The sequence below is a fragment of the Colius striatus genome, chromosome 4 (genome assembly GCF_028858725.1).
Source record: "Colius striatus isolate bColStr4 chromosome 4, bColStr4.1.hap1, whole genome shotgun sequence".
In the NCBI taxonomy this organism is placed as follows: Eukaryota; Metazoa; Chordata; class Aves; order Coliiformes; family Coliidae; genus Colius; species Colius striatus.
Window position 1 is genome coordinate 43577619 of NC_084762.1, and position 25887 is coordinate 43603505.

The window sequence follows — 25887 nt, forward strand, 5'->3', positions numbered from 1 at the left end:
AGGAAAATCACACAACTCCTGGCTTACAGGTCGGTACCACCAAGAAGGTTTCAGTTTTTATAACAACAGGACTTTTTTTGGATGTCTGTAATCTGATAGGACAGGATGGAATACACTTGTCTCACAAGGGCACAGGTATCTTTGGGAACAGGCTGGCCAGCCTGATTAAGAGGGCTTTAAACTGAAGGACTTGGGGGACAGGGTGCAACATGTTCCTGTGGGACCTGATCTAGGTGGGCCTGCTTTGGCAGGGGGTTGGACTAGATGGTCTCTAAAGGTCCCTTCCAATCCCTACCATTCTGTGATTCTTATTAATTCCCATTTTTTCTTCAGTGATTTACAATTCTATCCCAAAGAACAGTGATAAAACTGGCTGATGCTTTACCTGGAGAAGATTCCTAGTCAAAAAAGTTTTCAAAACATGTTCTTAAGTATTCTGAAGCACTTACATAGGTGATGGTTGGCTGGTATCCAGGCATGGGTGAAATAAAAGCCCACAAAATAAACATGATTTTTGTTGCAAAATAACTAAGACTAAATAAACAACTTTCTGAAGTGGCTAGATTTTACAAAAAGAACATTTTTACTATTAATAAAATTCTATTTTATTCATTTATGTAAAGAAAAATACCCTCAAAGCTACAATTTTAGTTCTGGGGAAAAAAAAAACCCTATAGAAGAGTTAATACTCTGTATTATTCCATCCATCTAGATCAGTTACTTTTACAATATTCTTCCCAGTAACATTTGCCTTGAGAAAGAAAACACGTGAACCAGCAATGTCTTTTTATTAAAATACCTTTAAAACATTCGTTATAATAAAATACACTGGATGTTGCCTTACGACATTTGCATACACACGACATTTACAGCAAACTCCAGACAGCATCAGGAATTACAAAAAATAAGGCAAGTCCCAGAAGGTGTGCATCCTCACTGCCTACTCTCAGGCCCTTACGCAGGCACAATGGTGTTTACATTTTCATGCCCTTCCCCACAGTGTTCCCTGGACACCTGTGAGGCCTGTCCCCCCCCCCCCCCCCCCCATCTCTCCGGCTCTCCACCCTCGAAGTTCCCTTGACTTGAGCTCACAGTGAAACTCCAATGATATCAATGGAGACAGTGTCACAGATCCATGAGGCGGCAGGTGCCTGACCAAAAACATCCTCCCAAGAAGATTCCAAACTACCATAATTTAACATTGCAAGAATCCCAAGCATGCTAATGACCAGCAGCAACGCTTACAATCTGTCTCCTCTTTTGGTCATGAATGATCGTGTGTCACCCTCCAGCTAAAAAAAGAGTCCCAGCGACTCTAACATGTTCTTTCTCTCCAATTCAGTTTAAGAAACCCGAGCAGAAGATAACATGAATTGTCAAAGGAAGGAAGAACAATTCCTTCATGATAAGCTACATTTTTCTATTCATGTCTATGATTTTTTTATCACTTAATTGCAAGTTTAAAGTATGAAGGTATTCCATTATCCACTAGTTCAAAGCAAGAAACATTCACCTTTTGAATACTTCTTTGTAGCTGAAAAAGAGACTAAGAAAGTAACATTATTTCACAAGAACAGGGTTTTTTTTATTATTTCATCTTATTGAAAGAACTATATCACAAGAAAAAATAGGAAAAAACATCCATTCAGGTAAACTTTTCAACAAAATAAATTTAAAATGACTGCTTTCATTTGTACATGGTACAGAGACAGGTGTGACTAAAACAGTTTAATCCCTTTAAACTGAGGTTAGCGAAACATGAATAGTCAAAATCTTTTGGTATGTGTGCATATGCATAGATGTATTAGATTTTTTTCAAGGAGTTAAAAACCACATCACTATAAACACTAGAAGCTGATTATTAACTACTCATATGCTTCATTCTTGTACTTAGTACCATTATCAGTGGAGCCCTAACTGGGTCATAGTAACTGCTATGTAACTGTCAATATATTAAAACTCCTAGAAAAGAGTCTTCCATTAGAAAAATGCACAATGTTCTAAACTCAGAACATTGTCCTAGTTTTGCCTTTGTGGACACATCTTCCTTTCCTCAGTGACAACTTTCCGTGGAGAAAAAAGGGAAAAAGGATTATGTTTCAGAATAAATATTCACAGCAAACTATTAAATAGGAACATGCCAGCTGCTGAACTGGTCACTCTGCACCACTTGCTAGTTCATGTCACTTCAATTCTTCTTTATTAATTTAGTCATTAAATCCACAGTAACCTTTCATGCTTCCTTTACTGGACTGAACACTCGGGGAATAAGCAACAGGGCAAAGGGGGGGAGATGCAACTGCACTTAACAGCTTTTTTTTTTTTTTTTGGTATCTAAGAGGAGACTGAAAAGATTTCTTTTTTTAATACATAAATTATGCAACATAGGCCCCAATGTACTTACACAAGCAGGGCAAGTGAAACTTGGAAGAAAAGTGTCCCATCCATAGTGTTTTGTTGGGCAGCCCTTCTAAGAAGTTAGGATTTTATCCGTGACAGCCCATGCACTGAACTTGAAAAAAAAAGGTGAAATATTCTTTTTCCCCAAGTACCGTTTTCACAATAGAAGGCTAAACTCAATAATGGGAAGGTAATAAAGTTAAAACACAAAACCAGAAACTAAACCAAACAAACAAAAAAACCCCAGACTCTAAAGAACAACAACCCCCCTCCAACCTAGCAGCCATTTCATTTTTTGCTGAACTTAGATCATGGAAATCTCATATTCTTAAGGTTTCCCTACTCTAAACTAGAAAATATAGTACTACATTCTGAAAACAGTATAGTCAGTACTTTAAAATCAAAGTAAAACAATCAGAACAGCAAGGAGGAACATGGCAGTACCATTCAAGCAAAATAAAGAAAAATAAAGTTAAAACATAGTGTTGAAACTTCTACTAGTTAGCCTTGCTTACATGATTTTTAAAAGTCTTCAGATTTTATACATTTTTTTTCAACCAGGTACATGTAATTGCAACCAGTAGGCACTCCACCAAAACGCAGGATTTGCAATCCTCATCTCTTTAATTGAGACTACTTTGGCTTCAGTATTGCTATATTATTTTCCTGCTTCAAAACATGCAGTTCATACATTTTACAGTTTTACTGCCATAGTCGATGCATTCTGGCCCAATACACTCACAGCAGGCGTTGTGAAACCATCGGTATTTGGAAGCTCCCATGGACTCGCAAGAGATCTTGCACTGATGTATTGACATGCAGTCATCAAAATACACCACAGTACACATGTGCTCTAAACCAAGAGGGGGAAAAAATTTGGTTTAAAAGGTCTTAGAATATTTTTAAAGATTAGTTAAAAATTAATGAAATGTTCAACTTTTGAAGTAGGATTCCAAATCATCATGACTATGAGGCATACGGAAAAAAAAGGTGATAGTGAAAGCAGAGAAAAGAGGCACAGAGCCAAGGTACAGTCTATCAACTTCCAATTTTCAGTGTCTACAACTCAACCTGTTGTCTGTTAATTTATTTCTATAGTTACAGGAAGAAACTGGGTTTTGTCCCCCAGTTACGAGTTGCAAAGTGTAAGGAAAGGCTATGCCAGAACTACAAGCAGGCACGTTTCCTCTGAAGTTATTATCAGAGTAACACTTTCATGGTTGACAGAAGTTACTATATGCTGTCACGAAAAACTTTGGGTTTAGAGAAGTATTTTTAAAAAACACCATCCCCCCCACTCAATATTCTTCAGCCACATTAAATGACAGAGCTGGCGAATCCCATCTTGCTCAACTTGAAACAGCAGGCTTTTTTCTTCTTTTTTTTTTTTTTTTTAAACACCACCACCAGCTTTACCCCTAAAGTTAGGAAACCTCTTCTGCCTAAATATTGGCTTTATTCTTCTAACATCCATGCAGTTAATTGAAACACCGTGAAGCTTGGTGTTGCAATCTCAAACTGGAGCTGAGGCATTCACCACAAGTATAAAACAGAATATCCCTTCCCAGTCTATTTCCAGTTCTCAAAGCTGACAGATTGTATCAGCTTTCTTCTGTGCTGATTGAGTGATTACAATGTAACTTTGTTCACCCTTCAAAGGACCTCGGCTGCATTACGTTTACCCAGCATAACTCAGCACACTTTGGGGAAGGCACAATTGAAAGCTGCCTGCAAACACAAACGTCTCACTCGCACGCACGCATCAGACAATTGTGAGAGGAAGACGTCAAAGGGCTTTTCTAGCCTGTTACTACTTACAGTGTGTAACACTGTACAGGAGAAACATATTGACCTACATTCCAACGTGGATTAGAAAAATGTAATCCAAATGTAAACAGTAAATCAAGACAGTGGGTTGGTTTTTTCTTCAGTGATTACGGAGATACTGAGAAAGGTGAGTAACCAAAGCACTCTCAGAGCAATGTAGTTATTAACCATAGCATTTCTTCAGTCTCATATCTGTGAACACATCTTGGGAGGCTCAAGTGCAATAGAATCTCCCCTTCAACATATTGACATCCCACAGATTAGCAGCCTCAGTACTTTGCATAGCTCATGGCAAGAGCCTAGGATGAGGCCCAAAGGTGAGCTGAGGTCAGCAAAGGTCTCCATCACCTTACAAGTCATCAGATCTATGCAGTCAGTTTCCCCAGTACCAACAACAGGTAATTTCTGTGGTGCCCATGCTTTTGGGCTTGTGACAAGGGACAACACAACACACAGGAGTGCACAATGCACCCAACATCTTTTCTGTGGATGCATCCTCCTCCTTGACATCTGGAAATCCTGCCTACTCTTCTAATAACTGTCACTTGTTAAAACATGTATGAAGGAACGCTGACTACAGTCAAATTATTTTACTACTATCTAAACAATTTCAAGAGGGTCACAGGACAGGTTGCCAGCCCGCTGAAAGCACAAGGATACTCACTGCCCTGTTCAGGCTCTGAATTGATGTACACATCTTGCAGACACCACATACAGTGCAACAGGACCTTGGGGAGGAAGTGCAGACCCATAGCTGAAGCAACTTTCTGCTCCCAGGAAAGCTGTGCTGTAAGTAAAGCTGCAGTTGTCCACAAAATCTTGGAGTACCTGCAGTACTACTGGGAATATCAACAAAGTACACTGTGGTTGTGTAGTCCTGTCCCATTTCTGGCATTTCTGTTTCTATGACCCCTTATAATCAAGCCTGAGGTGCAGCAACCAGAGGAACAGAGTTCTCAGAAAACAAAACCTCTGCCTAAAACCAACCAACATATCTATAGCTTCAGCAAGGACACTGTACTCACAGAGAGGAGGAGAAAAAATGAAAACAGAAGCATATGCTATGGTACCATGTACAAAAAGTGACCAGCCAGGCATACACCCTAAGTGCTCAGTCAAAACTTAACAGTGGTAGGGAGATGCAGTCAACACAGTCTCAAAGGCAAGAGCCCACAGAGAAGCCAGCCATACGGCACCTCCACCTTCTTATGGAGAATGCACAGCAGTTAGCAACATTTCATCATCATCAACAAAAAGCTCAGATTGCCAGGGTCCCAAGGAGGAGCACACACTATCCACGCCCAGGAGGCTCAGGCATTCCCAGTTGTCTGTACCGCTCACTCCTCACAGAAGGTTTCCAATAGAAAGGTAGGGTGTGAGAATGTCAAGGTGAGCGGCCAGGCAGCAATCCTCGTGAAATCTAAAGAGCAGCGAGTGTCCCAGCAGTCATGCAGTTCAGTACTGCTGTACAAGCCCAGGAACCTTACAGAAACTTCTCTCTTGGGTCTTCTTGCTTAATTCCAAATTCACTCCTTTGATACCTTTTTTGTAGTTTTCTTCTCAATTTGACCTTAAATGCCATAGGTAGGGAAAGTCTTAGAAGGTGTCAGCTGGAAGCACAGGGCTTCTGCCTCAAAGCAGGCAATCCTGGGTAATCCTGAAAGATTTCTTGCTGCAAAGTCATATTGTGAGATGCTTTCACCACCTGACTGACCTAGTCTCTGGATCAGCCTGAGAAAGCAAAATGACTCATGGCTCTCTCTAGAGAGTAGTGGAACAACTGCCTAAAGAAACCAGAGTCCTCCCCAAAGGGTTGCCAGCGGTGCTTACTGCTACCATGTTATTCACTGCATGCTGACATGCAAAGAAAAATCTACAGTAGGTCAGGAACATCTGTGATTCTGTGAAAGCTTCTCAGGAATGTTGTGCAGCACACTCTGAGGTGGGCTGGCTGCTCCCAACACTTGCAGGCTGTCTTCACACCAGAGAATGACCAGAGACATCTTTGTTCACCTTAATGTTAACCTCATCTGTAACAGCCTTGTCCATGTTAGTATCTGTTCACAAGTCCTGGAGAAGTCCAGTTCATCAGCTAATGCCTTCTGAAACTGGGAATAAAGTTCTTATAGAAGAGGAGCCTGTGATTTCTAGGATGTAAAGATCAATGACACTGAACTGAGAGACTGTAGGCATCTCTCAGGGGGAAGGAGGCCAGAAGACAAGTAGCACCAGACTCATGACCCTGGCAAAACCAGGTAACAGCAGTTAGGTCCCAAGAAAATTGAGAGATTGATCTCCTTGACTGCTCTCCCACGGCCAAGTGGGAACCAAAGCTAGACCTCAACCTTATTAAGGTGGCCGCAACAGCCAAGGACATTAACCTTGACTGACTGGAGAGTGGAGAATAAACTTTATGTCCACCTGCACACAAGCCAAGAATCCTAGAGAATCCAAGCCTAAGCCAAGGTCCTAGAGAACCAGTCCAAAAAATGCTGTGAAGGGGAGAGGACAAACTGCATACAGCAGGCCAGAGCCAGCAGTAGATGTGGCTGGTTCCCAGTAGCTCTTATAAGCAACTGGAGGACATGCTCTGTGTATATGTTACCAAACTGTTTCTGCTTGCTCACTCTGAGACTTGTCAGGTCTGAACAGGCCAGATTGGCCAGCTGCACTTTGTTCATCACAGGACACTCCTGGTCCCCTCCTCAGCAGCATCTATGTGCCCATGGAGAGGCTGAATAATTGAAAGTAGTAGAGTTTCTTGTCTCAATAATTAAATCCCTTTTTGTAGGCTGCAGAAACAGAATTACACAGGGGAAAAAAAATATATACCTACAGGCCCAGTTGGGATGGGGAGACAATTCAAATTGTTTCACAAACCTAATTACACAGTCATCACTTGGCTCTGTCAGTGCAGATAAAAAGGATGTTACTTTGTGCAGTAACAGCTCTTAATTTGCATTTTGCCAATTTTCACACAGTAAGGACCACAGACTGCAGCTGTGGAGAGAGAAGGATGCAGTACTGAAGGTTGTGTAGGAGAAACAACAATCAAGACTAAATTCAAAATTATCAGAAGACATGGACTCATGTTTCTATCAGTCTTTGCTTTTCTATCAGTCTGTGTTGCAAGTGAGATCTGCATTGGAGATAGAGAAATTTATCAACTTGGAGAAGACAAAACAGTTCCCTTCTTGTAAGTTAAGGAAAGATGCCTACAAAAATGCTGCAAAACTTTCCCACTTCATGGCAATTCCCTGTATGCCACCTTTGAAGTTAAAGGTGCTATGAAAGTTCAGCTGTTTGGTGGTCTGTTTATCAGTAGCTCCAGAATTACTTTAAAAAAGTAACTTTCTATCCAGCAGCCATACCATTTTATGCCAATCAAAGCTTATAGAAAGAAATATCTAAAAATCAAAACCAAAAAACCTCCAACCAACCAACCAGAAAACCCCATCCTAGAGTAGCTACAGAGGTAGATGCCACTTTACTGGATTTCTAGTGCTTCTCTACCTGTCTGGCACTGAAGGGGAGCAGAGGCACAGAGTGGACACCATCCCCTGTGTCACCAAGCAGTCTTAAGTCAGAAACCCTTAGCTACAGTACAGATTTTGTTTCATCAGTTGCCAAAAGATTATCTAGTTCTCCTCTCTTGCCAACATCCTGTCATCATCAGAAACAATTAAGCTTGTTTAAGTATCTGAACTCCCAGTTCAGATGCTCTGAGGGTATCAGCTAAAAGTAACACAAAAAGAATACAAATCACAGAATATTAAGGGTTGGAAGGGACCTTGAACGATCATCTAGTCCAGCCCCCCTGTACTGCATTCCTCTCTGAAGTAACAGCTCAAATGCCAGAAACTACTGACACAAGGAAAGAACCACAGCAGCTCCAGCAGAGCATGCATACTTTGGCAGCAAAAACATTAGAAGTCAATTCACAGGAGGAAATGGAAGACACTCATTAAGATAATAAGGGGGAAGTTCAAGGTCTGGTGGCTGGGCTCACAGTAGGCTGGGGTGAGAAAGGAATGCTTTAGATCCCACCACACCCCACCTCCTCTTGGATCCACAGCCCCCCTCCTGGGGCCAATGGCTTCAGGCCACTCAGGCACAAAACTCCCCTAGCTGCTGTTGCGTTTCCTGGCACTCACCCAGAAATGCATCGAGCAAGTCTGACACCCTGGAACAGCTCAATGGCCATCCCTGCATGAATGTGTGTTGCAATTAAAAGCAGAACTGTGCGATCTGATGTGACAAGGCGTATTTGTAAACAGAGCCTGTCCAAATTTGGGGATGTATTCCAGAAGACGGCACAGAGACTACTGTCCCCTTCCCAAAATCTACTTCTCATTAGTCCCTCTCCTTTTAAAGGCAACACAACTGGTTGCTGCTGCACACCGTATTGGAGTGAAACATGCAAGGAACCACAGAAGAACCACAAAATGGAGGAGGCACAGCACAGTAAAGACATAAATCACTGGAGTTCCTGCTCACAGGAATATTCTTTCAGATCCCTGAACGTTACAGCCTTGACAACTGCTTAATGAGTCACCTGAAAGGCATCACCATTTGCAGATTTGCCATTAAGACCAGCAACATATTTGGGGAGAAGGAAGGGGTAGAGGGATGGTCTTCAGTTTCTTCAGCTCCAGGCTATGCTTGGATTTACTGCAATGGAACACACACACACACTGCCCCCCACCCCCTCTTTTAGTGGTTCCTCTAACACATGCTAGCTTGTGAAACCACAGCAACTTGACTGTGTGACTGAACTTTGCCTGGGCAGAAGCCATCAGCCTCCAGCAACTTCCTGGGCTCTCACTCTGTGCCCATGCTCACAAGGCTCTTTAATCCTTGACCTGCTACCCCTCAACCTTGTGGTTACTGCTTTCCCAATGAATTCATCAAAAAAGTACTAAAAATACCACTCCACGGCTGGCTCACACAACATCCAAAAATGAGGTACAGTTCCTCAGTGGACCTTGCTGCCACTGTAACAAACACCAACTGACCCAAGGTCAGCAGCCAGCTTTTCTTTCCACCTTCTTCCGTTCTCACTGCTTGAATTATCCATGTCTTTGTAAGCAAACTTTACTATGACTTTTGAAAAAGCAGAGCACTGCAAAGTTATCTACATTGAGATCAATAACAGACTCCTCAACAGGCTTAAATATTTAGATACTTAAAAGTAGAGGATGTGAAAGCCATTTTCTACCTTTTCCACTTATTCACTGACCACTAAGACGGAGGAGGCATAGCCAATGATTACAATAACAGCTCTGACATTTACTTCTGTTCAAAGTGTCTACTGAAGCCTGAAAACCAGTAGCATTTGGTAACTGTTTCCAAATATAACTGTTAGTTTTGGACTGTCATGATTCCAGTCAAAGCCCTCTCAACCTAATGTCTAATATGTTCTTAGTAAATGAAATGAAGGAGACTTGTAAAAAAATACAGTATTATGTATTTGTCTGTGTTGTTAAACTCTAAACTCCTCCACATCCTTGAGATGCAATTCAAATTCCAAGTTTAATCCAAAACTATCATTAGTCCATCCTGTTGGTACAGTAGTAAAGGACTGTGAGAGAACAGGCACCTGGGCTGCAGTACTTAGTACAATGGGATATATTCAAGATTGTTCTAAGCATACTTTTTTTTTCCAAGTATAACTTACATCTTTAAATACGGTAGTGTTTGCACACAGGGCTTTTTGTGGCTTGCCATTTAACACAGCTTTCTGCATCATTCTCGTAATGGCAAGCAAGTATTTTAATAACTTCAAAGACAAATGAATGAGAGACTTTCTGACCATCTGCTTTCTCAGTTCTGGAATTAATTTATTTTTCTACCGTGCCTTAACCAAAGGAAATTAGAAAAATTGCCATTATGGTCCCATGTAATCAACAGCAGCCCTGCTCAGAAACCGAACTAGGTTGAAAGGTTGACAACAGGATGGAAAAGCAGCGTGTTCATCAGTCAGGGTATCTTTCATTGATAAGATAAAAAAGCCAATACAAGAGCAACATATGGGGTTATGAATATTTAAAGCGTGTGTTGGGAAGGAAGCAAAGCATTCATTACACTAAGAAAACCAATCAGATGCTCTTTTTTCCCTATTAGGTAGCAATTTCACTGTGAGCTCTTTACAAGATTCTTTTAAGTCTGATGTAATGATTTGCAAGGAAAAGTATTTCAGGTTTTGTATGGAAACCAAGAAGCACGTGATATTTTTCTTATGTCACTGCTGTCACTACCTCAAACTTTTCATTTTCCCCCCACCCGCCCCCGCAAACAATATTCTGAAGTCTGTCCTATAAATTAAAGGTGAGAACATGAAAAAACTTGGTATAAAAATCAGAAGAATGAGTTAGTAAGTTGAACCCCTGTCCTCAGATTGCTTAGTTTTAAGATGGTCTATCACACATTGGTCCTCAGTATAAGTAGTGACCTTGCTAATCTTACGGAGGTACTAATCATCCCACATTTCCTACAAACCATCCTTCTAAAAAGTTCAAGTTATGCCAGCTCAGATGAAGAAAAATATGCGTCTACTCTGGACACACTAGTTTATGAGGTGTGGCTTTCTCAAAACTCTCAAGCCACGCATTTCAGCTGTCTACCTCTGCATTGATACATGACCTGGATTCAGTTTTTGGTCTGTCCTGTCTCCTAAGCTACAGGTAACCGCTTCAAAGCCAAAGAACATACAGTGCCAGTGCACAAGAAATGATGTGAACAAACTGCCTCATGCCACAGGAGAAATTACAGAGATAACAAACTCATGTGGGTTCAGCTTTGCCCATAAGACCATTGGATGCTTTAATGTCATGTTCCTCAACAATTTTGCCCTCCTCCTTTTGTTCTGTCTTGCTCAAAACTAGACTGACCTTTTCACACCTTTATATGGGAAAAGCAGAAGCGAGCACAGGCAAGCACAGAATATGCACGGAGAAGGCTCCTGGGAAAGGCAAGAGGAAATGCTAGGAATTTAGGCACTGCGCTGATTACCTTTGTCACTAGAGTAAGGTGCATGGACATTGTTGCTTGGAACAGAGACGTTCTGATGCTGTGGCTGGTTCACTGTTTCTAAAAAGGAAACAAGGTTCTCATGGTGTGACAGTTCTTCTGCCACAGGGAAGGAAACGATATTCCAGTTCAGCTGGGTATCCCCTTCTGTCAGTGCGCGGAAAAGGGAAGGAATTGGTTCATGCAACTCCTCGACAGTGCTCTTAGATGTTGGAGGTGTGTCACTGTAATTGCGAGGATTGCACATACCTGCAGAGGAATGAAACAGCAGTTATAGGAAACTTCCTAAACTCTTCTCCTTGAAACAGGAGGGCAGACTTAGAAAATTGAAACTGCTTTCTTTAACTTTTTTTTTGCCAAGCACAACAGAGTCTTTTTGTATATATCCCACTCCCAGCTCCACAGCAGAAGTGTCACCAAATACAGCAGGGTGAGCTTTCCGTAACAGCAGCTTTCAGATCTCTACAGACCTCCACAAAACACACTTGTGACTTTTGAGATTCAAGTGAAAAGAAAAACGTCACCCAAACAGCACTTCACTTCCCTTTTTATGCTAGCATTACAGTTTAGAATACAAAGAGTTGAATGGGTTTGTTTCCCCTGGGAAAAGAGACAAAGCACAGTACAACTGATACCAGCATAAATCTGGACTGAAAGCTTATGACTGCACAAAGATAGTATCTTGACAAGTCCTGAGGTACATGAAACTTTTCATCACAATTCAAGTATTCGATCTCACCTGCTGCAGTGGTGCACTAGAACTAGATCTTTTTAGTTGTCTGCCAGAGATGCAAAGATCGCCATCAGCAGGGAGCAAGAGTCTGAATTACTTTACCTGCTTAGAGACGGACCTCGTTTTGCTGCTTAGTTGGAGGAGTCACTAGAGGCAAAATGCTTATTTTCCAGGTTACCTCTTCCTTATTTTTCAATGTCTTTTGTGGTATCTTTTTTGAAACTTTGTATTTCTCTCTGCTATTTCTAAAAAGTGTTTTTCTGAAGTGTAACACATTTATTACTAGCAAGGAAACTGAACGATATCTTGAACTAATCTGAATATTGAAACAATCAAGATTAAAAGGAAAAGTTGAGTCTGCATAGGTATCTAAACTCAGAAGATATAACTACTAGAAGTCACCTGGCAAGAGACAGACAAATCCATTTTCCTCATGTACATCTGGATGTCATTGTGGGTAGTTTCACAGACACAGTTTTAGACAGCTACAGCACACCAACTCTTAAAGTATCAAAGCAATATGGAACACAAATGTTCAAAGTCTACCTGTCCCACACAACCAGAGAAGCATCTCCTGCCCTGCAGATACATTAGGACTCCAGATTCAGGAGTCATGTTTAACTAGAGCCTTATACAAAACCACAATCTTTTCAATTTAATCAGACTGATTTCAATAATGAACAAAGAAAATCCAGGTTTTCCACCACCATTAGAGTGAGATCTGGCAGATCTTAAGCAAGTGTCTAGGATTACCAGCATTTAATAATAAGAACACAAGACAGTCTGCTGCTATAGAAAGGTGAGACAAGTATTGAGTAGGAAAAAATAAGCCTCTCCTCTAAACAACATCAGGTTACACTAAAAAATGCTTCCACAAACTTCCTACTGTAAACAATTATTTTCCTACTCTTCTCAACCAGGTTTGTTCTTCACAGATGTTCCTGGACTCACTGCTATAATAAAAAAATTTTAGCCCTGCAGCATTACCTTTTACTAAGCACGTGGAATATTCACCATACAATTGCAAGCAAGGATGGCCACCTGAAAATTAATTAGGAAGACATCAAACCGGGAAAGAATTTCAAACAGATACATCAACAGATGTATACTTCAGTTGATGTCATTGTACTAATGTTGTGAAATGGAAACCAATGAGCCTTTCTACAGGCCTCCTCTATCAGCTTAGAAAATAAATTGCACTGACAAGAAAGACACATAGCAAAAAAATAACATCAAGATTGTTTATCAAATTATTGCAGCATGTGTACAAGTTTGGGTACACATACAGTATGAAAATATTATCTTAAGATGGTACCGAGAAACTAGTTCAGTGGGAAACTGCCCATTTCACAAAGATCCTTCCCCCTACTTTTTTTCTTACTATTTTAAGTATAATAACTGTATTTATATATAATAATTACTATAATAACTTTGGTTAAAACAAAAATAAAAGAACTTATGAGCAACTGATAAGGAACAAACACATCTACATTACTGCTTTGGAATGGATGAGAAGATGCAGAAATGGGCTATTGAAATGATTGAAGCAGACAAGTCTTTACATGAAGGACTAGAAGAGCTTAATTCACAAAGCTTACAAAAACAGAGGAAAGAGGAACCTGTTACTGTTATCCCTACTGAAATATCTTTTTCCCTGTTAGAGAGGAGAGAAAACATCCACACAAAACAGGGCATGAGTAAATTAGTGCTGGAGGGTAGGAGGTAATTCCCAATCTCAGTTGACATGACCTGAAAGATAGGACAACCTATCTGCTTTTACATTAGACATGATCATCTTAATGAAGAGACTTAAATATCAGTTCAAGTATCAGCAAAGCACTGTCTCCGGGAAGCTGGGTATGGTATGCACTACTGTTTCCTCATTTGAATAAGGCTACAGCAAGGCTGACCCTACACTGAAAAGAAGAACAGGACTATATCATAGAACCAACAAGGTCTGAGGCATCCACAGAACTCAGTACTGGGAAACTGAACCTGAAATCTCATTAACTTCTCTCCTGAATAACACCATGGGAAAGAGCAATGTAACAGTGAGTAATCTGCATGTCTAGAAGAAAACACTCTGTGTAGACTTTGCTTTCTCAAGTATCTCAAAAGGCAAGTTCTTCTCCTCCTCACTCCTATGACTGAATACAACAACTGCACACCTTAATACATTACAAAACAACAAGACATTGGAAGGGCAAAGGGATAGTGACAAAAGGAGATATATATATAGATAGATAGACAGATAGATATAGACATATTTCACTTTTTAAGGAGATGGGAACCAAACAGAAAAAAACCAAACTTCTGGGCCTCTTTCGAAATGTATACCCTCTACTTATGCTATTAGGAGGAATTCCACATGTGCAGGACCACACCGCTCTACTGCTTACTGAAAGACAGTAAAGCAAAGGTAAGCTGGCAGAAGCAAGAAGCAAGCAAGATGTCAGAAACCATATTCACAGCATGATGGAACAGGAGAAGCAATGGGCTGCACTGTAAAGCAGCATGTTGACACTTATCATCTTCATATATTCAGAAAAGGCCCAGTCAACCAGAAAAGCTGAGAGCAGGTACAACACTCAAAACTGCATCCCTTTGATGGAAGCCAGAAGGATCCTGAATGTCAGCAGAGGGAGACTTCCAGCAGTCACAGGAGGATGAAGCTTTCAACACATTTAAAACAAGAGACAGAACTAGAGTACATCCTCTTCCTTAAGTAGGCGGAGCATTCACTTGCAAAGATCTGGGCACTCTGAACACCACCTGCTTGTAGCAATGCTGTTAAGGCTATAATCTAAACCTACAGTAGAAATTTGTATGTCTCTCTCTTACCCTCCACAAAGAGTTCTTTTTGCAAATAAAAGAACGATGAAAACATTGGGCCATGCCTACTAGCCCCAAGGACTCAAAAAGGAACTCAAACCTAGAACTATCCCTGTGCAGTATGTCAACACTCTACAGTTAGAAACCCCCACACAGCATCCAACCCCATAAAACAGGTGCTGCGTAGTTTCCTCAAGATGACCACTGTAAAAGGAGTTTGTGCTTTAGAGACAAAATTAACAATCATTTGTGATGGCATTAACCAAGAGAAATCTGGACTATTGCCACCCCCCACCTCCATAGACCAGATACAGACTTCAAATGTTTTCTTTCCCATAGTAATTATTTCAGTACCCAGAGAACAAGCTGCAAGATGTCCAAAGCACAGAATCTGTCCCGACGTTCTGCTCCTGTGTTACAAGGACTGTGAGCTCAGTATATGGCAAGACGGAGCAATATAAAAATTAAAAAAAAAAACAAAAGAAAATCCCAAAGAAGCGCAAACTTACCAACACAGTCACAGCACTCGTCCCAAAGTGTGCCCAGGCAGAGCATGCACTCCTTACAGCAGGAACAGTTCCCTTCCCCGGGGCGGCACTGACACAGCTCCTGGAAACAGCAGAGACTTGTTACAGTGCAGCAGTCCCAGATGCACTATGCTAACACGGCACAGCGACTCTTCCTCCAGCCCCAACTGAAATGAAGGCATTATAAAAACCGTACTACACAAACAAAGTGAGTAAACAGTAAAACAGTTTTAACCAAAGAACCAATCTCAGCTCCCAAAAACTATCTTCTGCAAGGGTGGCTTTTGCTTGCTGACTTTTTTTTTTCTTTAAAGGTGGCATTCTAAAGACAAACCTAAAGTTAGTATTTTAAAGGGGAAAAAAATGGTATGTGTGGGAAAGGCGTGTGCATTTCTATGTATGCCTGAACCTACAAGTTCTTTGAATGTTTTTCCCATCACAACAGGAAATTCAAAGAAGGATGTTTCCTTACATAAAAATAGTGCGCGTAGGTTATAATTTAGCCAAAAAAGAGAGTTACTATAAGCCACATGTGCGTACTCAAGAAGACACGCTACATCTACCATCACACCTATTCATGGATTCTAAAAGGAACTTACTTGGTTAAGTCATCTGACCACAGGATTTTGTGCATCTCTGAATGCTTGTTGGAAATTGCTCTTCATTTGAAATATTAGTAGTCAGATTATTTCTTTCCCAAGGTTCAGCTGATTCATTTGTGGTGTTATGAAAACAACTCTCTTTGTCCTCCCTCCCCTTGGGACACCTGCAACACTTCTGGAGCCCCTGCAAAGTGAAATTGCGTGCATACGCATTTTTTCTCGAACTGTTACTAAGCTAGAAAAATGGAAGAGGCACAGAAGTAAGAAGACAAGCCCTTCTCCTCAAATTACCTAATCCCGAAGGCAGTTCTGCTGAAGACATAAACTTGTGGAACTTGCAGCATGGAAACAGACTGCATGGACCAAGGAAATCTAAGAACTAGGTGGTCTCCTTCCCTCTAGCTCAAATTTTTGCTAGCAATTCCAGTTAGTATGAAAGTCTGTGGCTACGTGACAGTAATACGTGGGCTTGAATCATGCTGTAGTGTAAAATTTGGACAGTCAAAAACTCATACTTGGTTGTACTGTCTAAGAATTTGGTTTTGGTGACGTCCGCATAACTACCACGTTCTGCGCAACTGGTGAGAAAACAAAATCCCGTTACTGGAACCAGTGACCACGGGTTCCTTCCCATCCTCAGCTTTACTGGAAGAGCCATTGGCAAATCTCTGCTGTGCCCTAGGCCAAGGTGACGCCCAGCCATGCTCTTTGATCCTGTTCTCCAGAGGCAAGCGTGGGTGGGAGGTGCACATGGACCAGAGGGAAGGGCAGGAAGATGATTTGGTGTGAAACTCTTCTAATTTGAAGTCACCACCTGAGGTAACTAGAGCAGGCCTGGGACACCACTTCTTACAGGAGACACGAACATCACCCATAAAGTCTTTCTGCAGCACCTTGGGAAGAAGCTGAGGGAGAAAAAAATCCACTTTTTAAAGAGGTCTTCACTTGCTATGAATAAAAGGCATTAGGTAAAAGAGAAAGGAGGCATTTTTATGCCAAACATCAGGAGTGCACTTGCTAGGCAATGCACAGAGGTGCACCCAATATCATAGGACACTCATTCTCTATTCCACACCACCAGCAGCTGCAGGTAGTCACAGGCTGTTGAGCTGCACAGTGATCGTCCCTCTCTCGCACCAACTCACCCAGGCCCACAGAAGGCAGAGGAGTGCACTTCAGAGGGTAGGGCTGGAGCGTGGTCTGGTCTGGCTGGGGACACGGCTCTAGAACACAGCAAATCAAGCTTCAGAACTCCCAGTTCTGGACTAAAACTGAACCAAGCCCCAAAGCTGCTGCAGGTGTGCTACATGTATTGATGCAGTATAAATTCACTGATCTGGTATTTTTACATTCATCCCAGATCACAAATGTCCTAGAAGCCAGCAAAGAAATCAGGTTCACAAATTATCGCATGTTCTATGCAACGCTGAGAAATGCTGTGGCCTGCAGAGTTTAGCATAAACCGTTTGCCCTAGTGAGTGATCGAGTACGAGCTCCCACTCCATGTGCAGTTCTACAACATGCAGTCTTAGCAAGCTTGGAATTTTTATTTCCAGAAGGGAAACTAAGAAGATTTTTTTCCCTTTTCACCCTCAAAGTTTATTAATGTCACCTATTACTACGCTGTTTCCAAGTGAAAAATGAAAAACAGGCTCGTTAATACAAAATTTTTTCCACAAGAGGAGACACCACAAGCTTGGAAAGATGACTTATGTGAATGAATGACACATTTCTAAAATATTTATCTTACCGTTTGATAAACAGATTGTGTCAGCCTTGAGAATAAAAAGCCTGAGTAAAACAGCTTGAAAACCAACCGCCAGTAAAATAGTTACCTTGGCCGCAGAGTAGTATTGATACATATTAGAATTAAAAATATCATATATATTTATTATTTGACAGTAAAACCAGTCAAACAATGCCACATTTATTAAGGACATTGCAACATCAGTAAGCCAGTGTGTGGAAGGAGGTAATTCTCCATATACTATTAAACATAATGTATGAATCAAAGCCAGAAAATGCAATAAATTTGTGTTAGTTTTACAGACAGTACCGTGTGAATCTAAAAGATAAGTATTCTCACTGAATTAAATGTAACCTTAAAACATACATTTGCAATGTAATAATAATAAAAAAAAAATCTGTTCAGTTTTGCTTTGTGTAAGCACTGGGTGGGAGAGCAACACTGCACCTACCAGTATTTTAACAACTTCATTTTTACAGGAAGGGCTTATGAGCAATGTCATTTTATATTATTATTTTCTAGTTCTAGTTCTATTTTTTGCCTTTAAAAAAAAAACAAAAAAAACCCAAACAAACCTTGGAAGGGGAGAAGGGAAGAAAGAACAACCTAACTAGTCTTCTGCAGGGTTCTCCAGCTGCCTCCTTCTCACAGTTCGACTCTCTCTTCAGGGCAATAACTGTATGTTTTTCCATATATGTGTTTGCACATATGTGGTTTCCTTAACCACTCTTGAGTCCTTCTGTCTGACTCATCCACACTGGATACTTGCACAGGATACATCTTTTTAAAAGAATGCTTACATGAGACGTGGGTGAAGCGAGGCAGAATGTGAAATGTTCCTTGTTGATAGCTGGGGGTGGCAAGGCGTCAGTGGAAGAAAATATTACTCATAAGTCCACTTGGCAACTTCCCAAGAAGAACTACTGAAGGTGCATCAGAGAATATATTTCACTAGGCAAGAAATAAGCCTCTCTCTAAAAATACAGCATTAAATAGGAAGCAAGCACGTTGCTACAACAAAGATATTTCTGCTCCATAGAGCAAATACAGATTTATACAAGGTATTTATCATCTGCATATTTTCAAAGCTTTCTTGAAATGACAAAGACTATTTTCTCAGTGCAGTGAGAAACAGGACCTGAAGGCATTGGCAACATATCTGAAGAGGGAGGTGAAAGAAAAAGAGCTAATGTTTTTTTCCCTAGCACAGCTTAATAACAGAAAACCTCCTGGAAGCAAACTAGACTGAACTGTTTTGTTAACCCAACTGTGTTACATACTACAACATACACACTAAAAGTAATTTTTAGATGTCTAAGCCCCAAAGTGAAGGCTTGGTGTGTACTTCATACCACAGGGTTTTGGAAATCCTTTCAAGCTGGCAAGTTTGTACACAAGTTTAACAGGGGGCAGAGACAAAGATGGAAAGAGATTTTCATCAGAATGATACCGCACCAGCCGCAGTGACTGCAGGCATGTAGTATTTGGAAGAGAAAACTCTGTATTCTCTGCCAAACAGCCCCTGTTCAGAAGAATCAGAAACCCACACTGAGCTTTAGCACCAGTTGTTTAAAGAGCTGTTGCACATGAGACAGCCAAGCTTGGCTCCTAGCACAAGGTGGGCATGTGACTCGTGCCTGATGGGTGCAGGTAGCCCTGCACTGCCACAGACAGTCTGGCACTTGCTTCAAACCCCTTTGCTACCAACAGCTGTGGGAACATCCCATCCTCAAGGTTTCTGCCCTCAAGGATTTCCTCTCTGTTGCGAGGACACAATAGACTCCTCTGCTCCGCCCAGACAGCATAACTGGCCTTCTCATCTCCTCCACACATGGAAACATCAAAACAATGCATGAACCCAAGTCAGCAACAGATGTACTGAAATAAACACTGCAATACGGATGCTGTGGGCAACCAGGGCTCAGTGGCCTACCTGAAAAGCAAAGGAACACTGACTTCAATGCCCCAGTGCCAGAGATATGGCAAAGAGCTACATCCAGCTCCCTCAAGGGAACTAACTTTGTGGTCTCCTACCTACACTACCAGGTTTTATCCACTACTCCTTCAACAACTACAGGAAATCCCTGTTTTCTAATTATTTTTCAAAGGTTGAGGTTATGCAGAGAGATGTCTCGAGCTATTTTCTTACAGGTGTTTGCCAATAGAAAAGCAAGAGCTCCAATGAAACTAGAGCCTCCTAGAGATGTAAAAGGAAAGCTGAAAGCAGTGAGTTGTTGATCTCATGCTCTGTTCTGGATCTAACAAAGTAAATATTTATTTAGGGACCACCCTTAAGCAGAGCAGCTCCTAAGAAGTGGCAGTAATGACTGTACTGACTTTTAGCTTTGTTGGCAAAAACATTTATGTTAACTGTATACTTTTGAGAGAGCAGGTCTTTTCTCTCATTGTGTATCTACAACAGGCAGCCTCACTTTCTGCAGGCAGATGCAGATGACAAACATTCACATTGTGTTTGCTCCCCCAGTTGTCTCCGAGTGACATTATCTTGGTTTCAAGCCATGGACTTTGCCAAACTAGAGCAGTTGTAAAAACATTAGGGAAAAAATGTCACGCAACAGTCAAACTCATTCAACACAGTACTGTGAAGTTCATATTTCTCCAGAAGAGTCGAGAGAGAAAAAAAGAAACAAACACAAAAACCCCACAGATATACTCTACCTGTATACCCACTCAAGCAACAACAAGCACTTGACACAGCAGTGCAGTGCTTCTGCCACAACAGCACTGAAAATTAGAAATTTTCTTTTTAAAGTCAAGAAGAAAGATGACAATTACTTTAAGTCAAAGCTTTACAAGTCTTTGTATCCACAATCGGACTAGTCTGACCTGATCTGTGCTTCTATAAAGAATGAATCCTGACTGGTATGTCAGGCCTGTTTGTAGGAAGAGGGCAGTTGGTGCAGGAAGAGAGTAGCCAGGTGGTGAACACCAACAGCAGCACTTCCCCGCAATTGTACTCGACTCACACGGTCTATGTTACTTTAGGGTCTCAAAGAATTGCAGCACACGATTTTGGGTTTAGGGAAATGCTTTGGAACGGGATTCCACTTTGAAGGAAGGGAGAACACACCTACAGCAAGTAAAGCAGCATAGGAGCCTTTCTGCATGCACAGGGCTGTGTCATGACGGAGATGCCAACATAACCCAAGTAAAGTGCAGTGGTGTGAGCCACCCCTAGGCAGCGCTGAACCTCAAAGGACTCCAGTAGTATCAGCTCCACTTCTCCTGGGGAGGTTACTCTATTAAGACCAGCTCGTAAAAATAAAGTTTAAATTCTAGATATCTCAAGTTTGATTCAATAAAAGGTAAGTGATTACTTGGGAAGGAGATGTCTCTGCTCCCATAGATGGTGGACTCATCAATGGCACTGGAAAAGCAGAGAATATATCTTCCTTGTTTCCTTCTTCATCTAGACCAACAGCCTTCCTCTGAATCAATAAATCTGTACCACTGCAACTGCTATTTAAGTCCCTCGTACATCCAGTGCCAAAATTAGCAACTTACTCTTCGAAGGTTTCAAGCCTAGATGTGATTTGAGAAAATGCTACAGAAGAAACTTGTACATCCATCAGTTAGTCCCAGCACACAATGCCCAACATACCAGCAAAAGCACTGGAATTCTGGGTTTTTTGAAAGGTAAAAATGAAAAGCCTCTTTCTTGCACTTTTATTTAACAACTTCTCAGACCATGGTGGGGTCAGGAGAAGCAGCAACTTTAAAAAAGAAAAAGAAAATTACAAGCAATGGCAGCACAGAAGCCAAACAGAAGACAGTTCAGCCTGCGGTCAATCTTCATTCCACAGGATGAATCTGGCAAGTAGTTTTATTTGTAAACCAGACAAACTTTATACAGAAGTAAATGAAATGAACACAGATACACTTTGTGCCACTTCTGCATCACTTTTCAGACTGTGATCATACATTTACAGTCAGCACACTAACATGGCATTGGGGTCTGACATTTGTGCTCTCTGCTACTGCATTTCCAATCTGCACAGAGACTCTAAGCAACAGTTTCTTTCAAAGAAACTGCAACTGACCACATGAAGGATCCTTTTTTCAACATGGAGTCAAGAAGCATGCTCAATATGCCTTGCGAAAATAAATACTTGGTAGTTACCAGAATTGCTTGCAATTTTGATAGGAAAACGCACTTTTGTTCTGCTGCACAGAGTTATCTCTTGACTCCTGCTGTAAGAAGAGTAAATCTGGTCTCAGTCTGTTTCCTTCACTACAGACATGCAGCAAGTCAAAAGCAGGATCTGGATCTGAGTTTAACATCCATTTCCTACCAGTTCAACTCCTAAGTAATTGATTTGGGGGGTTAATTTTTTTTGTTTTAGGTAGACCCACATGCTTTCAGAATTTGCTCATTACCCTTCAGCAGCTCTGGACCCTGCTGATCAAAAAAAGCTTTTCCAAGTGCACCTCAGGACTCTAAGAAAACAGGAGTAGGGACCTAACTTAGGTGTGTCTCATGGGTTTTTTTGGTTTTTTTTAATTGGCTGTACAAACCTGATGCTAAGGAGAGTATTAGGAATCAATTACTGACCCTCTGCCGGGGCTGTGAGAGTTAAGAAAGCCAATAACTCAGAAATTAAGGGAAACGGCTCAGACAGATATGGGAACATTATAAGCACATTTGAACCTTTGGTATTGCAGATATCCTTAAAAAAAACCCCCACACAATTGTTGACCATAGAAACCTTTCTCATGAAATCTCTGTTTTAAATTGCTGCTTGTTCATAATATCACTAAATAGAGAAGAGAGAGATTGAAAACTAATGGAACGACTGGTAGTGGCTTCTAACAACATTCCAGCAATCATAATCCTCAACTTGAAAATGTTTCCATTAAAAACAAGAAATATGCCCATTTACACATGCACTTAATATCACCTAGAAAATGGTTGTTAATCTACTTTTTGTATGTACAGGAGACCAAATTCCCTTATTCAAAAGGACATTCTCAAACATAAACCACCTGTTATCTGCATCACTCCATCTGTTCGAGACACAGCTTTAGAACCGCTTCTTAAATGCTTAAAAGCAAATAAAGGAAACAGGACTCGTACCTGTATCAGGCATTTACTGACATCGCTAGCACAGAGGGCCTTATTGCAGCCTGTTGATGACTGGATCCACAGCAGGAACAGAAGGGCAGTGACTGTGGGGGCCGTGACGTACCGCGACCTCATGTTTCCTGCAGGTGAGTGGTTTTCACAAGTACTTCAAGCAGCACTGAAATAAAAAACAGCAACTGAAAAGGCTACTGGAACATAACTTAAATTCTACTTCCCTTCCCCCTTGTAACTCCTTTAGTAAAGTTTAATATTTAGGGGGCAAAAAATAAAACCAACAACAACAAAAAGGTTCAAGTTGGGGTGCTTAACAACCCCAAATCCTCCTCCCACAGAAAACTTGCTTACTTGAAGCTTTCTGCTATTGCATCTTTGGAGTAAAACTGCAATACACTTAAGGTGAGCAATCTTGAGTTTGCAATATCCAGTATGACACTGTATAAGCAGTGAAGATATAAAAATGCCTCAGAAGAGAAAAAACATCGATGAAGACACAATTCTGTAAATATACAAAGCAGACAGATGGTTTTGTGCAGTATTTCCTCAGGTTTAAGGTACACACAAGTGTCTAGGATCAAAGTAATGCAGCAAACTTTTAGGATGTGTAAGTAAAGCTGCTGTGTCATATTTAATGTAGACAATTGTTGTCACACTAACAGTTAGATGCCATATAGGCCTTCACTTCAATCTCAAAGTTGTTCACTTCTTTTTCTAAAAGCACAGACATCTAAATTTAAAAAAAAAAAAGTACCAGAGACTTTGAAGGACTAAACTTTTAAGAGCCACACAAGCAACTGCAGTCAACCAGAGATGAGCATCTGCTACTTCAAACGAACAGAAGTACTGGGTTTGTTCAAAGCATTCCACCTTTCTGCCTTTGTGAACACCCAACTTCTCGGCAGGTGGGATTTGTACAAACGAAGCACGATTAGCCGTGTGCCACTGAGTTCTTTCTTGCGCTCAGCATGCAAACCCAGTCAAAAGAGGACTCTATTGCACCAGGCACAGTACCAATATAGAATAAAAGGCAGGCCATGTTTGGGCAAGCTTGCAGGCAGCTTGCATTGTTCTCATAAGAGAGAGAAAAAAAGATGTTAATGAGGCACCGAGTTTCTTTCTTTCTGTATCTCGAAATGTTTTTCTGCTTTATGAACTCAAAAACCCCACCCTGCAACTAGCAACATCCGAACATGAAAAAGTAGAAAGTGTAAATAAGGCACGAATTGGACACTTAAAGCCTTGCGCCAGAGTAGTTTTTCTTACAATGGTTCTTAAATGCTTCTGAACCGCGCTGTGTGGGGTGCCCCGCCATCTGCACCCAGGCGGGGCTGGGAGGGACCCCCCTGCACGGCCCGGGGGCATGCATGGAGAACGTGGGCTCTCTCCCCTCGGGAAGGGGCTACCGCTTCACTCTCTTAAGCAGAGGCTACCCAGCGCAAAGAACATTTCCCTTCAACTAGAGTCGGTCCAAACCCAGCGGCTGTTGCATTCCGGTTGGGCAGGCGCCGAAGACAAGGCAAGGACGATGCTTGTCTAGATGAGCGATCCAGGCGTGTTTTAACACTGCATCCCGCCGTTTCGACAAGAGGCTACACTCGGCTGTTACAGCGATGCCACTTTCACGCGCAGCCCGTTCGGCTGGGCAGGAGCCCGGGGCTGACCGCGCACCCACCTCTTCCCCAGCCTCCCCCACCGCCGTGTTTTCGTTTCCCCGACCGCTGCGTCCCAAGACTCTGACCAGCGTGCTACGCTCACGACCCCCGCCCGCCGCCCCCCCGCTCCTGCCGCCCGCCCTGGCGCACCGGCTCCCCCAGCCCCGCCTCAGCATTGCTCCCCCTCACCGCTGGGCTCACACTCAGGACGGAAAAGACCCCAATACCCCCTTCAGCTTAACAACTCGCGTTCGGCTTCCCTCCCTCCGCCGCTCCCCGCCGCCTCCCGCGAGGCCCTGGCCCCAAAGATGGCACTGCCGGGGGCCCGGGAGGCCGGTGACAGGGAGCGCAACCCCTGCCGAAGCAGCCCGGGGCAGGCGGGGCCCCGCACGGGGAGCGCCGCCGACAGCCGCCCCTCCCGGCAAGCGGGGGACCCGGCCTCCTCCTCAGGAAGGCAGCAGCGCCGAGCCGCAACGAAACTTTCCTGCCACAAAGAAGCAGCCGCGGCCCCGCCGCCGCCTCCTCCCCGGCCACCGGCTGCATCCCGCGGCCCTCCCCGCGTGTCCCCCGCCCGCTAGCGGCTGTCTCACCGGACAGGGCCGCGCCGCGGGCCGAGCACCCCGCGCTCCGCCGGCGGCTCTCGCTGCTCCGGAGGCGGCTGCGGCGGCAGCAGCGACCGCACGCCTCGGCCCGCTGCTCCCCCCTCGGCGGCAGGCAGCGCGGGGGCGGCGGCCTCGCCTCGCCTCGCCCCGCCTCAGGGCACCGTCAGGCGCCAGGACCGTCCCCCCGCCGCCGGCAGCGCGCCCTGGGACCCTCCGCCCCGGCGGGCGGAGGCTGCGCGGAGGGGCGGGCAGCTACTGCGGGACGGCAGGAGCCGTCGGATGGGAATTTGGTGTTCGATCCCGGCTAGCGGGACAGCGGCGCAGGGGCGGCGAGGCAGCGGCGGGAGGGGGCTTCTTCCGGCGCGAACGGCCGAACATCCCCTCACCGGCCTGAGTGCCCCCGTGGGAGAACTCGGAGGTCGTGTGGGGAGAAAAGTCCGCCCCGGGGAGCTGGGAAGGGGGGAGCAGGCGCACGCGTTGCGCCGATCGGCTGCCGCGGGGAGGGGAGGGCGCGTAGGGAAGTGCCCCCGCGCCGGAGGGCTGCGGAAAGGCCCAAGGGAGAAGGGAGGGAAGCGGGAGCCGCCACCGGCACAGCCTGAGGGAACGTGGGCCGTGCGGGGAACGTGCCACCGCTCTCCCGAAAAAGGGCGGGCGGCGGAGGCCGCGCAGGTGGTGCCGAAGGCCCGCGGCCGCAGCCGGCTTGCGGAGAGCAGGGGCGGGGTCGGCCGAGGAAGGGACCCTGCGCTTTGGAACTGTTGGAGCGTGGCGGGGTCCTCCTGTGTGCCAAGCGCCAAGGGAACAAGGTTCCAAGTTTAGTGCCTATAAGAAAAAAAAA

General features: G+C 43.2%; 1 protein-coding gene across 1 annotated transcript; it reads right to left on the reverse strand.

Annotated features, from left to right (window-relative positions):
• Window positions 1–1058: 1058 nt before the first annotated feature.
• TWSG1 (twisted gastrulation BMP signaling modulator 1) lies at window positions 1059–25171 on the reverse strand. Its single transcript, XM_061995956.1, has 5 exons — window positions 25041–25171; window positions 22793–22958; window positions 15331–15430; window positions 11239–11505; window positions 1059–3253 (listed from the first exon to the last, which is right to left on the reverse strand). Exons 2-5 carry the CDS (start codon window positions 22913–22915, stop codon window positions 3072–3074), a joined length of 672 nt encoding a protein of 223 aa, XP_061851940.1. The 5' UTR covers window positions 22916–22958; window positions 25041–25171; the 3' UTR covers window positions 1059–3071.
• Window positions 25172–25887: the final 716 nt, after the last annotated feature.

What these genes read in the sequence shown, in the direction of transcription:
- TWSG1 (XM_061995956.1), bottom strand. Translation starts at nt 22,915, where the DNA reads ATGAGGTCGCGGTACGTCACGGCCCCCACAGTCACTGCCCTTCTGTTC. An exon ending in TCAGTAAATGCCTGATACAG is followed by an intron (nt 15,431 to 22,792) that starts GTACGAGTCCTG and finishes TGCTGTTTCCAG; the next exon opens with GAGCTGTGTCAGTGCCGCCC. An exon ending in CGAGTGCTGTGACTGTGTTG is followed by an intron (nt 11,506 to 15,330) that starts GTAAGTTTGCGC and finishes ATTCCTCTGCAG; the next exon opens with GTATGTGCAATCCTCGCAAT.